The 14851-nt window shown below is 53.1% G+C and overlaps 1 protein-coding gene across 1 annotated transcript in view; it reads right to left on the reverse strand.

Annotated features, from left to right (window-relative positions):
* Nucleotides 1-9125, reverse strand: part of LOC144479210 (diphosphoinositol polyphosphate phosphohydrolase 1-like) — a 79132-nt gene extending 70007 nt beyond the window's left edge. The window contains exons 1-2 of the mRNA XM_078197872.1: nt 9056-9125; nt 4500-4657 (exon numbers count right to left, since the gene is read on the reverse strand). Of these exons, the coding sequence (XP_078053998.1) occupies nt 4500-4657; nt 9056-9125 (228 nt within the window). The remainder of the gene's footprint in view (nt 1-4499; nt 4658-9055) is intronic.
* Between the last annotated feature and the right edge of the window lie 5726 nt (nt 9126-14851).

Here is a 14851-nt window from a genome sequence, read left to right on the forward strand (position 1 = left end):
CTCAAGTTTGGTCTGAGGGGAGGGAGAATTGCTTTCATGCCGAACCCCCATTCGTCAAATGGGAGGTCAATGCTGGCGTGTGGGTGTCACTGGTTAATTTTAGCACAAAGCACAAAGTGCATGTGGCAGCACTCCAGAGAGATCCCACACACACTAACCAACCAAACCCCGAGTGCTTGGTGATTGAACTGCTAAAGAAAATTCAGGAAAGGGAATGGGGAAGAATTCCGAGAGAACAATAAGCCAGGCCCGGCCCAGCAGAGAAAGACCCTCTAAACCACCCTACAAGCAAACCAGGGCTGAGGTGGAGAGCAGATATGTGGGCCTTGTCTGTCTGTCTGTGCCCCTCTGCCGGAAGGGGGGGGGGGGGGGAGAGAGGAGATCGGGGGGGGGGGGGGGGGGGGGGGGAGAAGAGGAGATCGGGGGGGGGGGGGGGGAGAAGAGGAGATCGGGGGGGGGGGGAGAAGAGGAGATCGGGGGGGGGGGGAGAAGAGGAGATCGGGGGGGGGCGGGAGAAGAGGAGATCGGGGGGGGGGGGAGAAGAGGAGATCGGGGGGGGGGGAGAAGAGGAGATCGGGGGGGGGGGAGAAGAGGAGATCGGGGGGGGGGGGGAGAAGAGGAGATCGGGGGGGGGGGGGAGAAGAGGAGATCGGGGGGGGGCGGGAGAAGAGGAGATCGGGGGGGGGGGGGGGAGAAGAGGAGATCGGGGGGGGGGGGGAGAAGAGGAGATCGGGGGGGGGGAGAAGAGGAGATCGGGGGGGGGAGAGAGGAGATCGGGGGGGGGGGAGAGGAGATCGGGGGGGGGGGGAGAAGAGGAGATCGGGGGGGGGGGGAAGAGGAGATCGGGGGGGGGGAAGAGGAGATCGGGGGGGGGGGGGTGGGGAGAGAGGAGATCGGGGGGGGGGGGGGAAGAGGAGATCGGGGGGGGGGGGGAAGAGGAGATCGGGGGGGGGGAAGAGGAGATCGGGGGGGGGGGGAAGAGGAGATCGGGGGGGGGGAAGAGGAGATCGGGGGGGGGGGTGGGGAGAGAGGAGATCGGGGGGGTGGGGAGAGAGGAGATCGGGGGGGGGGAAGAGGAGATCGGGGGGGGGGAGAGGAGATCGGGGGGGGGAGAGGAGATCGGGGGGGGGAAGAGGAGATCGGGGGGGGGAAGAGGAGATCGGGGGGGGGGGGGAAGAGGAGATCGGGGGGGGGAAGAGGAGATCGGGGGGGGGAAGAGGAGATCGGGGGGGGGGAAGAGGAGATCGGGGGGGGGGAAGAGGAGATCGGGGGGGGGGAAGAGGAGATCGGGGGGGGGGAAGAGGAGATCGGGGGGGGGGAAGAGGAGATCGGGGGGGGGGAAGAGGAGATCGGGGGGGGGGAAGAGGAGATCGGGGGGGGGGAAGAGGAGATCGGGGGGGGGGAAGAGGAGATCGGGGGGGGGGAAGAGGAGATCGGGGGGGGGGAAGAGGAGATCGGGGGGGGGGAAGAGGAGATCGGGGGGGGGGAAGAGGAGATCGGGGGGGGGGAAGAGGAGATCGGGGGGGGGGAAGAGGAGATCGGGGGGGGGGAAGAGGAGATCGGGGGGGGGAAGAGGAGATCGGGGGGGGGGAAGAGGAGATCGGGGGGGGGGAAGAGGAGATCGGGGGGGGGGAAGAGGAGATCGGGGGGGGGGAAGAGGAGATCGGGGGGGGGGAAGAGGAGATCGGGGGGGGGGAAGAGGAGATCGGGGGGGGGGAAGAGGAGATCGGGGGGGGGGAAGAGGAGATCGGGGGGGGGGAAGAGGAGATCGGGGGGGGGGAAGAGGAGATCGGGGGGGGGAAGAGGAGATCGGGGGGGGGGAAGAGGAGATCGGGGGGGGGGAAGAGGAGATCGGGGGGGGGGAAGAGGAGATCGGGGGGGGGGAAGAGGAGATCGGGGGGGGGGAAGAGGAGATCGGGGGGGGGGAAGAGGAGATCGGGGGGGGGAAGAGGAGATCGGGGGGGGGGAAGAGGAGATCGGGGGGGGGGAAGAGGAGATCGGGGGGGGGGAAGAGGAGATCGGGGGGGGGGAAGAGGAGATCGGGGGGGGGGATCGGGGGGGGGGGATCGGGGGGGGGGAAGAGGAGATCGGGGGGGGGGGAAGAGGAGATCGGGGGGGGGGGGGGGGAAGAGGAGATCGGGGGGGGGGAAGAGGAGATCGGGGGGGGGGGAAGAGGAGATCGGGGGGGGGGGAAGAGGAGATCGGGGGGGGGGAAGAGGAGATCGGGGGGGGGGAAGAGGAGATCGGGGGGGGGGGGGAAGAGGAGATCGGGGGGGGGGGGGAAGAGGAGATCGGGGGGGGGGGAAGAGGAGATCGGGGGGGGGGAAGAGGAGATCGGGGGGGGGGAAGAGGAGATCGGGGGGGGGGAAGAGGAGATCGGGGGGGGGGAAGAGGAGATCGGGGGGGGGAAGAGGAGATCGGGGGGGGGGAAGAGGAGATCGGGGGGGGGGAAGAGGAGATCGGGGGGGGGGGGGGGGGGAAAGGAGATCGGGGGGGGGGGGGGAGAGGAGATCGGGGGGGGGGGGGGGGAAGAGGAGATCGGGGGGGGGGGGAAGAGGAGATCGGGGGGGGGGGGGAGAGGAGATCGGGGGGGGGGGGGAGAGGAGATCGGGGGGGGGGGAGGAGATCGGGGGGGGGAGAGGAGATCGGGGGGGGGGAGAGGAGATCGGGGGGGGGGAGAGGAGATCGGGGGGGGGGAGAGGAGATCGGGGGGGGGGGAGAGGAGATCGGGGGGGGGGGAGAGGAGATCGGGGGGGGGGAGAGGAGATCGGGGGGGGGAGAGGAGATCGGGGGGGGGGGGGGGAGAGAGGAGATCGGGGGGGGGGGAGAGAGGAGATCGGGGGGGGGGGAGAGAGGAGATCGGGGGGGGGGGGGGGAGAGGAGATCGGGGGGGGGGGGAGAGGAGATCGGGGGGGGGGGGAGAGAGGAGATCGGGGGGGGGAAGAGATCGGGGGGGGGAGGAGAGGAGAGGAGATCGGGGGGGGGAGAGGAGAGGAGATCGGGGGGGGGGAGAGGAGATGGGGGTGGGGGGGGTGGGAGAAGAGAGGTGGGGGGGGGAAGAGAGGAGGGGACGGGGGGGCGGGGAAGAGAGGAGGGGACGGGGGGGGCGGGGGAAGAGAGGAGGGGACGTGGGGGCGGAGAGATCGTCCCTCCAGGCCATCTATCTGTCTCTGCGGGTTGGGGGGAGATACAGTCTGTCTGTCTTGGGGGGGGGGGGGGGGAGATAATGTCTGCCTTGGGGGGGGGGGGGGGGGAGAGATACTGTCTGTCTTGGGGGGGGGGAGATACTGTCTGTCTTGGGTGGGGGATACTGTCTGTCTTGGGGGGGAGATAGTCTGTCTTGGGTGGGGGGATACTGTCTGTCTTGGGTGGGGGGATACTGTCTGTCTTGGGGGGAGATACTGTCTGTCTTGGGGGGAGATACTGTCTGTCTTGGGGGGAGATACTGTCTGTCTTGGGGGGAGATACTGTCTGTCTTGGGGGGAGATACTGTCTGTCTTGGGGGGAGATACTGTCTGTCTTGGGGGGAGATACTGTCTGTCTTGGGGGGAGATACTGTCTGTCTTGGGGGGAGATACTGTCTGTCTTGGGGGGAGATACTGTCTGTCTTGGGGGGAGATACTGTCTGTCTTGGGGGGAGATACTGTCTGTCTTGGGGGGAGATACTGTCTGTCTTGGGGGGAGATACTGTCTGTCTTGGGGGGAGATACTGTCTGTCTTGGGGGGAGATACTGTCTGTCTTGGGGGGAGATACTGTCTGTCTTGGGGGGAGATACTGTCTGTCTTGGGGGGAGATACTGTCTGTCTTGGGGGGAGATACTGTCTGTCTTGGGGGAGATACTGTCTGTCTTGGGGGGAGATACTGTCTGTCTTGGGGGGAGATACTGTCTGTCTTGGGGGGAGATACTGTCTGTCTTGGGGGGAGATACTGTCTGTCTTGGGGGGAGATACTGTCTGTCTTGGGGGGAGATACTGTCTGTCTTGGGGGGAGATACTGTCTGTCTTGGGGGGAGATACTGTCTGTCTTGGGGGGAGATACTGTCTGTCTTGGGGGGAGATACTGTCTGTCTTGGGGGGAGATACTGTCTGTCTTGGGGGGAGATACTGTCTGTCTTGGGGGGAGATACTGTCTGTCTTGGGGGGAGATACTGTCTGTCTTCGGGGGGGGGGGGAGATACTGTCTGTATTGGGGGGGGGGGAGATACTGTCTGTCTTGGAGGGGGGGGGGGGGGAGAGGAGATACTGTCTGTCTGTCTCCTGGGGGGGCGGAGGGGCGTTGGTGGAAGGGAAGAGATACTGAGACACTGTCCGTCTGTCTCTGTCCCCCTTGGGGGGGGGGGGGGGGCGCGATACTGTCTGCCTGGGGGGGGCGGGGGGACTTCGTCTGCCGGGGAGAGGGGGCGGGGAGGCGGTCTGTCTGCCCTCCTCCCCCCAAACACCTCAGCAAACCTGCACAAACAGGCTCCAGGTCTCCCCCTTCCCCCCGCAAAGCCTCTTACCTCCTCTTCGTTCTCGCTTTTGAAGCACAAACAGGCCGCTCGCTTCTTATACCCGTCCCCATCATAAGTCCGAGTCTGGTTTTCTTTAATTTCATCATTTATATTGTGTTTTGTTTTGTTCGGTAAAAAAAAATGTCCCGTATCGATTATTGTTCTCTCTCACTCAGATTTTTTTTCTTTCCCCCAAAAGGAAAACTTCGCGGTGGGGAGAGCAACACACAAAGGCCGAGATAATTCCTCGCTCCCTTGTCAATGTGGAGAACCGATGGGAGGAGGGGGGGGCGGGGGGAAGAGAGCAGAAGGGGAATATAATGGGACACTCAGCCAGCCGCCGGGGACAATTATCCTCCACCGCCGCCGCCTTCTTGCTTCATATTGCCACAGCCATTCTCTGGGACACCAGTTCCTCCGCCGCCATCTTAGCCGCACCGCGCCGCAACCGAACCTGCTGCACAAAGGGAGCGCGTGGGGGCAGAGGGGCGGGGCTTGTCCCAGGCACTAGCCACTCAGCGGCCGGCCCCAAGCCCGCTTCGCCAATCGGCTGCGCCGCCCGCCTCATCCCCGCCCCCTCTCCCTCCTCCCACAACTAAGTTAGGTGGACGCCGCCGCCTGGACTCTGATTCCAGCAATGAGCGCTGGCGGCCTCTAGGGGCGCGGCGGCTCCCACCCACTACTCCACCTGGACCCAATGTGTGAAGACAAAGAGCAGAGCTCATGTGTAATTGAGCGTGTCTTTCTTTTAAAAAAATATATTTTAAGTGTTTTCCAGATTTGTAATTGCTTATCTTCTATTCTGATCCTTTGAAAGGGGAGGCCGTAAATCAATTTCACCAAAGATTTTGGCTCACTTCCATTGATGAGCTGAAATTAAACAGGGCATTGTCTGAGTTTGGATCTCGACTCACCTGAAGAAGGGGCTTGGAGCTCCGAAAGCTTGTGTGGCTTTTGCTACCAAATAAACCTGTTGGACTTTAACCTGGTGTTGTTAAACTTCTTACTGTGTTTACCCCAGTCCAACGCTGGCATCTCCTCATTTGGATCTCAAGGGCAGCTCCATGGTTTTGCGTTTATTATGTGTGAATTCATCGTGTTTCCTGGGCAGCCTCCCACCTGCTGTCCTCGGGCTAGCATGGGTGAGATGGGTAGACAGAATGGCCTCCTTCTGTGCTGTAACTTTTCTATGGTTCCACCTTACAGAAGCATGAGCTGGTATACTAATTCGCACCAAGTCCCATTCACCCAGCACTGATGTTCCTTCTGTCCACCTCCGCCCCACCCCCCACCCCCCCTGCCTCACCCGCATCCCCCCCCCCTTACTGTGCGCAGTTGGTGCATTTGAATATGCCATCCTTTTATTATGGAATGGTGCACTTGTGAGATTTTTTGGGTTGCTGCCTCCAAGGACCAGGGCCCATAACTTGTGTACTCACTGACCTACTCCTGGGTCAGGTAACACCTCAATTTAAAATTCTCATTCACAAAATCTCTCCATGGCCTCAACCGCCACCTCCCCCCTGCCTCCCCCCCCCCCCCCCCCCCGCCAAACTCCCTGTTCCCATCTCAATATCCCAATACCAGTCATACAACCTTTTGGGATATCTGCGCTCCTCTAATTCTGCCCTCTTTTGCATCCTTAATTTTCATTGCTCCACCATTGGAGACCTAACTTTCAGTCGCCAAAGGGCGGCACAGTGGTTAGCACTTCTGCCTCATAGCGCCGAGGACGCGAGTTTGATTCCAGCCTTGGGTGACTGTGTGGACTTTGCACGTTCTCCCCATGTATGTTTCCTCTGGGTGCTCTGGTTTTCTCCCACAGTCCAAAGATGTGCAGGTTAGGTGGATTGGCCATGATAATTTCCCCTTAGTGTCTAAAGATGTGTAGGTTAGGTGGATTAGTGATGGTAAAATGAGCGGGGTTACTGGGATAGGTGAAAGATAACCAAAAGAGAAAATGCTGGAAAATCTCAGCAGGTCTGGCAGCATCTGTAAGGAGAGAAAAGTGCTGACGTTTCGAGTCCAAGATGACCCTTTGTCAAAGCTAAAAGGCATAGAAAGATGAAAGGTGAAAGATCTGTCGTTTATCATAGAAACCCTACAGTGCAGAAAGAGGCCATTGGGCCCATCGAGTCTGCAGCGACCACAATCCCACCCAGGCCCTACCCCCATATCCCTACATATTTACCCGCTAACCCCTCTAACCTACGCATCTCAGGACACTAAGTGGCATTTTAGCATGGCCAATCAACCTAACCCGCACATCTTTGGACTGTGGGAGGAAACCGGAGCACCCGGAGGAAACCCACGCAGACACAAGGAGAATGTGCAAACTCCACACAGACAGTGACCCAAGCCAGGAATCGAACCCAGGTCCCTGGAGCTGTGAAGCAGCAGTGCTAACCACTGTGCTGCCGTGCCACCCATTAGGTGAACATTTTGGGGGGGGGCTGCATAAGATGCACTTTCGCAGATTCAATGCAGACTCGATGGGCCGAATGGCCTCCTTCTGCACTGTACGAATTCTATGGATTCAATGCTATAAAGCCTGGAATTCCTTCCCTATACTCCTTATAGGGCCATGTTTTTGAGGAAGAGAAGGTGTTACAGGCTAATAGGCTGGAGGAAATAGATGTTCGGAGGGAGGATGTACTGGCCGTTCTGAATAAACTGAAGGTCGATAAGTCCCCTGGGCCTGATGAAATATATCCTAGGATTCTTTGGGAGGCAAGGGATGAGATTGCAGAGCCTTTGGCTTTGATCTTTGGGTCCTCGCTGTCCACGGGGATGGTGCCAGAGGACTGGAGAGTGGTGAATGTTGTTCCTCTGTTTAAGAAAGGGAATAGAAATGACCCTGGTAATTATAGACCGGTTAGTCTTACTTCGGTGGTTGGTAAATTGATGGAGAAGGTCCTTAGGGATGGGATTTACGACCATTTAGAAAGATGCGGATTAATCCGGGATAGTCAGCACGGATTCGTGAAGGGCAAGTCGTGCCTCACAAATTTGATTGAATTCTTTGAGGAGGTAACTAAGTGTGTTGATGAAGGTAGGGCAGTTGATGTCATATACATGGATTTTAGTAAGGCGTTTGATAAGGTCCCCCATGGTCGGCTTATGATGAAAGTAAGGAGGTGTGGGATAGAGGGAAAGTTGGCCGATTGGATAGGTAACTGACTATCTGATCGAAGACAGAGGGTGGTGGTGGATGGAAAATGTTTGGACTTGAGGCAGGTTGCTAGCAGAGTGGCACAAGGATCAGTGCTTGGTCCTCTGCTCTTTGTGATTTTTATTAATGACTTAGAGGAGGGGGCTGAAGGATGGATCAGTAAATTTGCTGATGACACCAAGATTGGTAGAGTAGTGGATGAGGTGGAGGGCTGTTGTAGGCTGCAAAGAGACATAGATAGGATGCAAAGCTGGGCTGAAAAATGGCAAATGGAGTTTAACCCTGATAAATGTGAGGTGATTCATTTTGGTAGGACTAATTTAAATGTGGATTACAGGGTCAAAGGTAGGGTTCTGAAGACTGTGGAGGAACAGAGAGATCTTGGGGTCCATATCCACAGATCTCTAAAGGCTCTAAATGTGGCTCACCTGCTCTTCATTCCGACTTTATGGGTCTTTTTTTGCATTTGTGACCTTTAGTTGCTCTGTTTTGGCTGGTCGAAACGGAAGCAAACGCAATCACCAGAAAGACCATCTCAAGTGGATAGAGCTGTGAAGAAGGCCTATAGTGTGTTAGCTTTTATTAACAGGGGGTTGGAGTTTAAGAGCCGTGGGGTTATGCTGCAACTGTACAGGACCTTGGTGAGACCACATTTGGAATATTGTGTGCAGTTCTGGTCACCTCACTATAAGGAGGATGTGGAAGCGCTGGAAAGAGTGCAGAGGAGATTTACCAGGATGCTGCCTGGTTTGGAGGGTAGGTCTTATGAGGAAAGGTTGAGGGAGCTAGGGCTGTTCTCTCTGGAGCGGAGGAGGCTGAGGGGAGACTTAATAGAGGTGTATAAAATGATGAAGGGGATAGATAGAGTGAACGTTCAAAGACTATTTCGTCGGATGGATGGCGCTATTACAAGGGGGCATAACTATAGGGTTCGTGGTGGGAGATATAGGAAGGATATCAGAGGTAGGTTCTTTACGCAGAGAGTGGTTGGGGTGTGGAATGGACTGCCTGCAGTGATAGTGGAGTCAGACACTTTAGGAACATTTAAGCGGTTATTGGATAGGCACATGGAGCACACCAGGATGATAGGGAGTGGGATAGCTTGATCTTGGTTTCAGATAAAGCTCAGCACAACATCGTGGGCCGAAGAGCCTGTTCTGTGCTGTACTGTTCTATGTTCTATGTTCTATATACTCTTCCCCCTCATCCCACCTTTCTCTGGCTCTTCCTTTAAAGACCCTCCTGAAAACCATCCTCCTTGATCAAACTTGTGGCCATGTGTTCCAATATCTATCTCCTCATGTGGTTTAATGTTTATTTTTCTTTGATAACACTCCTATATGAAGTGCCTTCCCGTATGTTACTGCCTTAAGTATAAAATATAAAAACTCACGTTGTTTCTGTTGGGTAACTGTTTTACTGCATGCCCGTGTGACAAAATTGACAAGACAAGAGTTACCCATTTTACGAAAGGATTTATTCTTTTCTGCTCTAAAATGTGGCTCACCTGCTCTTCATTCCGACTTTATGGGTCTTTTTTTGCATTTGTGACCTTTAGTTGCTCTGTTTTGGCTGGTCGAAACGGAAGCAAACGCAATCACCAGGAAGACCATCTATAAATGGCAATGTGGCTCAACAAAGGGATTGAACTGTTCGGTCATTTGGTTTTGAAGTTCGTCTGCAAGCACCGGAATTCTCTCCGACCCTTAGGTTCTAGAATAGGAACTTGTTCCCCCCCCCCCCCCCTCCCCCCACCCCCCACCCCACCATCGCAACTGTTTCCCCGAATTTTGCCAACTTCAGATGCCAACTGTCACCGAATACTATTTCAATTCAAAACGGTACCTGCCATTGATAAAATGTTTCAGATCTTCCCCATTGTCTTTCACAGCCTCAACAAACGGAAATATTTGCTGTCAAGCGAAGAAGGGAAATATTCGGAGATGCAGGACCTGGCTTTGGAAAACTGGCAAGAGCTGACCATGTCGAGGTCCGTGCCAGATTCATCACCCTCCGGCGTCAAGTCCCGGAGCCAGGGGGAAGTCTCGCTGTTGGATGACTTGAAAGGTCTCCAGATGTTGCCCGAAGGGTCACATGTAGTGAGCGGGGCCAGCATATGGCCAAAACAGCCAGGTGCGCCGAAAATTTTCGAAAACCTGCCCCCTTCTCCCGAGGGAATGGTCAAGGGAATTGAAGAGTCTGAGAAAGAAGCGCCTCCGAAGCCAATGAGTCCTTCCAAAGAATCACAGATCCAATTCCCAACAGACGGAGCCTCAAGATGGCACACATGTAGTCCAGAGAGGAAAAGCAAGTAAGTAAGGATTTTAAAATAAAATACCGCCGGGTTGCATCTCCCCGTTTAACAGAAACTTATTCAGTGACTTTGAGAGCTGGACACATCCCCCTGTGAGCATGGGTTCGAATTCAAGCCAAGTTTAAAAGGAACCAAAGCCTCCACTCCAATCTATCATCTCTGAGGCCCTTACACTTAAATCATTTTGGAGTTTCGAAAACCAATTCTTAACCGGAACAGACAATACAAAACTGCCAAAAAAACCCAAATCTGTTTTGAAACAGGAAACAGGGTGAAGAAATGTAACTGTCAAATTTGTGCCATAGAAGGGGTCAGGACTTTAGACAGCAAATTCAATTTCCGTCTCTCCAGACACCAGCAAAGGCTCTTTTGAAAGAGAACCGGGGACCTGTGCATCAAAACATGGGTCATCCGCTTAAACCCAAACACATTTTCCTCCATAATTGGTGGAGTTTCATTCTAAAACAGTGATAGGAAATTATAAAACATTTCGGTTCAATCTACATTCAGCCAACCAACCCTAATCATTGCTCTTCGCACACCCTGCCCCCTGCACAGAGACTCTTTAACCCCCGACCCTTTGCAGTTTACCTCTTCCCATTCTGATTCCATTTCAATTCACAAAAAGCACCCTCCCTTCAAATCCTTCTTTCCTTTGAGATATCTGTGCTAGATCAGTGACAGTGTTATATCCCTTTCTATTCCAGGCCTGGGAATTAACAAATACACCCCCCCCCCTCCCCCACCCCAGCCATTCTTCCCTTTTAGTCCACATTGGCCCCTCTTCCTCTCTCAGCTTCATAACGATATTGCTGCTGCTTCGCCTGAGGGGCGGCTTTGATCCTGCCCGCAGGGGTGCTTTTCTGATCTATTACGAGGCCCAGCTTGTAATTGTCGGCACAGAACCCATTCCTGGGGCCACGGAAGCGACCACAGTCAGGGCCAGCAGCGAGAATGAAGGGGCCGAGTGGCACTGATGTATTTGTCAAGTTCTCGAGGCTGAGAATATATACTCTGGCAGAGACGGTATACACACAATTGCATAGCAACTCCATCGACTCGCTGTTGCCCGAGGGATCAAAAAGATGTGCAGGTTTGAGCAACTTGCCTGACTATCCTTGAATGTTCTTTTGAGGCGGTGAGGAAATACTCGGAGCAATTTTCCTGAGCGTAGCAAACCCAGGAAACTAGGGAAGGGAAGTGCAGCCTCCGATTCTGCCTCCAACTTCTGAACGTCCTGACCTCATTTGAGAAGGTCCTCACAGTGTTCCACCTGAAGGAGGCACACTTACTCAAATCAAACCATTTTCAAATGTATCCATTTAATCATATTTATAACTTCAGGACAACAATGCAGATTGATTTCTTGCCCAGCGCCCGTCCTGTCCTGTTGCAGCGAATGCAATATCCGCCCACATTGAAGTCAAAGAGCAAACAAAAACGCTCTTGGACAGGTCTGAAATGTGGAGGAATTTTAGTTACTGAAAATGCATCAGTGCCTTTCTTGCTTCTCTAGAGATCACAGGAATTGTGTCTTCCTAAAGTTTGGGTGCAGTGAGAACATCTGCCAAAGCTGCATATAGGGGTTCCCTTGGAATCCTTATATATTTTGCGCCATGTGAAAGTTGTAAACAGTCTTTTAGCATTGCCAGTACGATATCCAAGGAGGAGTGTCCTCTTGGAGGTTCACGTGAGTGAGTGAGGTGGGCATTCTGGTCGTTAGGGAGAGAGATAATGCCTTTAAAAGCTTTGGTTTCACAGGTAAAACATCAGAATTGTGCCACCTGCTGAGACAGGACCTGAAACCAAAGTTATGAATGCTCCCAGCACTCTGTTCCAGTGTAGAGCAGCAAAACAATTGAATGGTTTCAGGGTATGAGAGCTTTAGCTTGAATAAGCCACCTGCCAGCGTATCAGTGCATCCACATGTCATGGATGCCTCCTTGGCTATGGAACAGTAAGCGTGTGCTTTTGGCTTGGACCAACTCACAGACTTGCCCAAGGTGTAATGATTGAGATCTAGGTGGACACAGTAGCTTTAGTGGAGGGGTGTGTTCATAACATAAATCTAAAGGAATATTACTATATTAATGTCCAGCTAATGGGTGTTCAATTGGCACAAAACTATGTAGGTGAATGCTAAGAGCCTGATAACATGCACAATCCCTTCATCTGTAGAAGCTGACACTCATTTCAAGAATATATATATACTTCCAATACCATGCATCAGCTTCTCGCACATGCAGAATATAGACACCTTCACACTTGTTTGTGTGGTGGAGACGATATACACACAGTGACTTCAACCAACTTGCATCCTGCAAAAGGATTCTTTTGAAAGCAGGATAATGGTGACCTGGAATCATTGTCTGCCTGAATGTTGCAGGAGGTTATGCCTTTTCTTCATCCCTGTTCTTAGTTTTCAATGATTCCTATTTAGTAGTGCTCTCCTCGTAATCTTTCTCTATAGTCCCCCACCCACCTCCCACCCCCAAGTTGTCACTAGACTGCTGTATGCCAAGTCTTGGCATTGTGAATGCACAACGCTCTCCTTCAATAGCTTGGCCTGCTTGTTTTCTCTTGCAGAGCCAAATCCAATTTCCACGACTTACTGCAGCATCAAAGTTTCCTGCAGTATTTTCCCCCTTTTTATTCAGCAGTTGCAATCATGGGAAGGTGGTGCTGATTTGTTAGCTTTTCATGCATTATATCATTGCAGATACTGGTTGGTGAGGTGTGACTTGTGGTGGCTAAGTTGATCTTTATTGCACATGAGACTTTCATTTTTACTTGCTAGTATTCTAACTGGCTCACTACATTATGTGATAGGAATAGTTTGCCCAAGCCCCATGACATTTTTAAACATATGTAAAGGTTAATGCTTATCACCTTCTGGGAAAGTCGGTAATGTTAACCGTATAGTAATTGAATAATTGTATTTGGGTGGTGGGCATTAATTGGGGATTCTCTTTAACTCTCATATATATTACAGACTGAAACCCTTGAAATTCAATGGCATTACCATCGCTGAACCCCCACTATCAACATCCTGGGGGTTGCCATTGACCAGAACCTGAACTGGACTAGCCATATAAATACTGTTTGTGCAAGAGCAGGTCAGGGGCTAGGAATCCTTCAGCAAGGAACTCACTTCCTGACTCCCCAAAGCCTGTCCACTATCTACAAGGCACAAGTCAGGAGTGTGATGGAATATTCTCCACTTGCTCCAACAACATTTAAGAATTTAGCATGTCCAAAATATATTCAATACCTTCCTAAATTTGTTCTGTATATCCATAAATGCACTTATATTTTAGCAAGGCGTTCGATAAGGTCCCCCATGCAAGGCTTCTAGAAAAAGTGAGAGGACATGGGATCCAAGGGGATCCAGAACTGGCTTGCCCAAAGGAGGCAGAGAGTGGGTATAGATAGGTCTTTTTCTAAATGGAGGTCAGTCACCAGTGGTGTGCCCCAGGGATCTGTTCTGGGACCCTTGCTGTTTGTCATTTTCATAAATGACCTGGATGAGGAAGCGGAGGGATGGGTTGGTAAGTTTGCCGACGACACGAAGGTTGGTGGGGTTGTGGATAGTCTGGAGGGATGTCAGAAGTTACAGAGGGACATAGATAGGATACAAGACTGGGCAGAGAAGTGGCAGATGGACTTCAACCCAGATAAATGCATCGTGGTCCATTTTGGTAGGACAAATGGGATGAAGGAGTACAATATAAAGGGAAAGACTCTTAGTACGGTAGAGGATCAGAAGGACCTTGGGGTCCGGGTCCATAGGACTCTAAAATCGGCCCTACAGGTGGAGGAGGTGGTTAAGAAGGTGTATGGTGTGCTGGTCTTTATCAATCGAGGGATTGAGTTTAGGAGTCCGGGGATAATGATGCAGCTATATAAGACCCTCGTCAGACCCCACTTGGAGTACTGTGCTCAGTTCTGGTCGCCTCACTATAGGAAGGATGTGGAAAAGATTGAAAGGGTGCAGAGGAGATTTACAAGGATGTTGCCTGGATTGAGTGGCATGCCTTATGAGGATAGGCTGAGGGAGCTCGGTCTTTTCTCCTTGGAGAGATGAAGGATGAGAGGAGACCTAATAGAGGTGCATAAAATGTTGGGAGGCATAGATTGGGTGGACTCTCAGAGGCTTTTTCCCAGGGTGGAAATGTCTGCTACGAGAGGACACAGGTTTAAGGTGCTGGGGGGTAGGTACAGGGGAGATGTTAGGGGTAAGTTTTTCACACAGAGGGTGGTGGGTGAGTGGAATCGGCTGCCGTCAGTGGTGGTGGAGGCAAACTCAATAGGTTCTTTTAAGAGACTCCTGGATGAGTACATGGAGCTTAATAGGATGGAGGGTTATAGGTAGGTCTAGAAGGTAGGGATATGTTCGGCACAATTTGTGGGCTGAAGGGCCTGTTTGTGCTGTAGTTTTTCTATGTTTCTATGTTTCTAAGTTTAACACCATCCAGGACAAAGCAGCCTACTTGATTGCCAAACCATCCACAAACATTCACTCTCTCCACCACTGATGGACAGTGGAAGCGGTGTGTACATCTACAAGATGCACTGCAGGAACTCACCAAGGCTCCTTAGGCAGCATTTTCCAAACCCACGACCACAGAAGGACAAGGGCAGCAGATACTTAGGAACACCACCACCAGGAGGTTTCCCTCCAAGTCATTCACCATCCTCGCTTGGAAATTCCTTCACTGCCTTTCCTTCATTGTTGCTGGATCAAAATCCTCGAACTTGGTTATTGGGTTAGACATAACGTGTTTGTAACATGTATCGCTTTCAATAAAAGTTTGTAAGTATTTAAATATTAGGTTCCAGTTCTATCTTTTGCTGCCTGGCTACCAGAAAGTGAAC

The sequence above is a fragment of the Mustelus asterias genome, chromosome 25 (genome assembly GCF_964213995.1).
Source record: "Mustelus asterias chromosome 25, sMusAst1.hap1.1, whole genome shotgun sequence".
NCBI classification, from domain to species: Eukaryota; Metazoa; Chordata; class Chondrichthyes; order Carcharhiniformes; family Triakidae; genus Mustelus; species Mustelus asterias.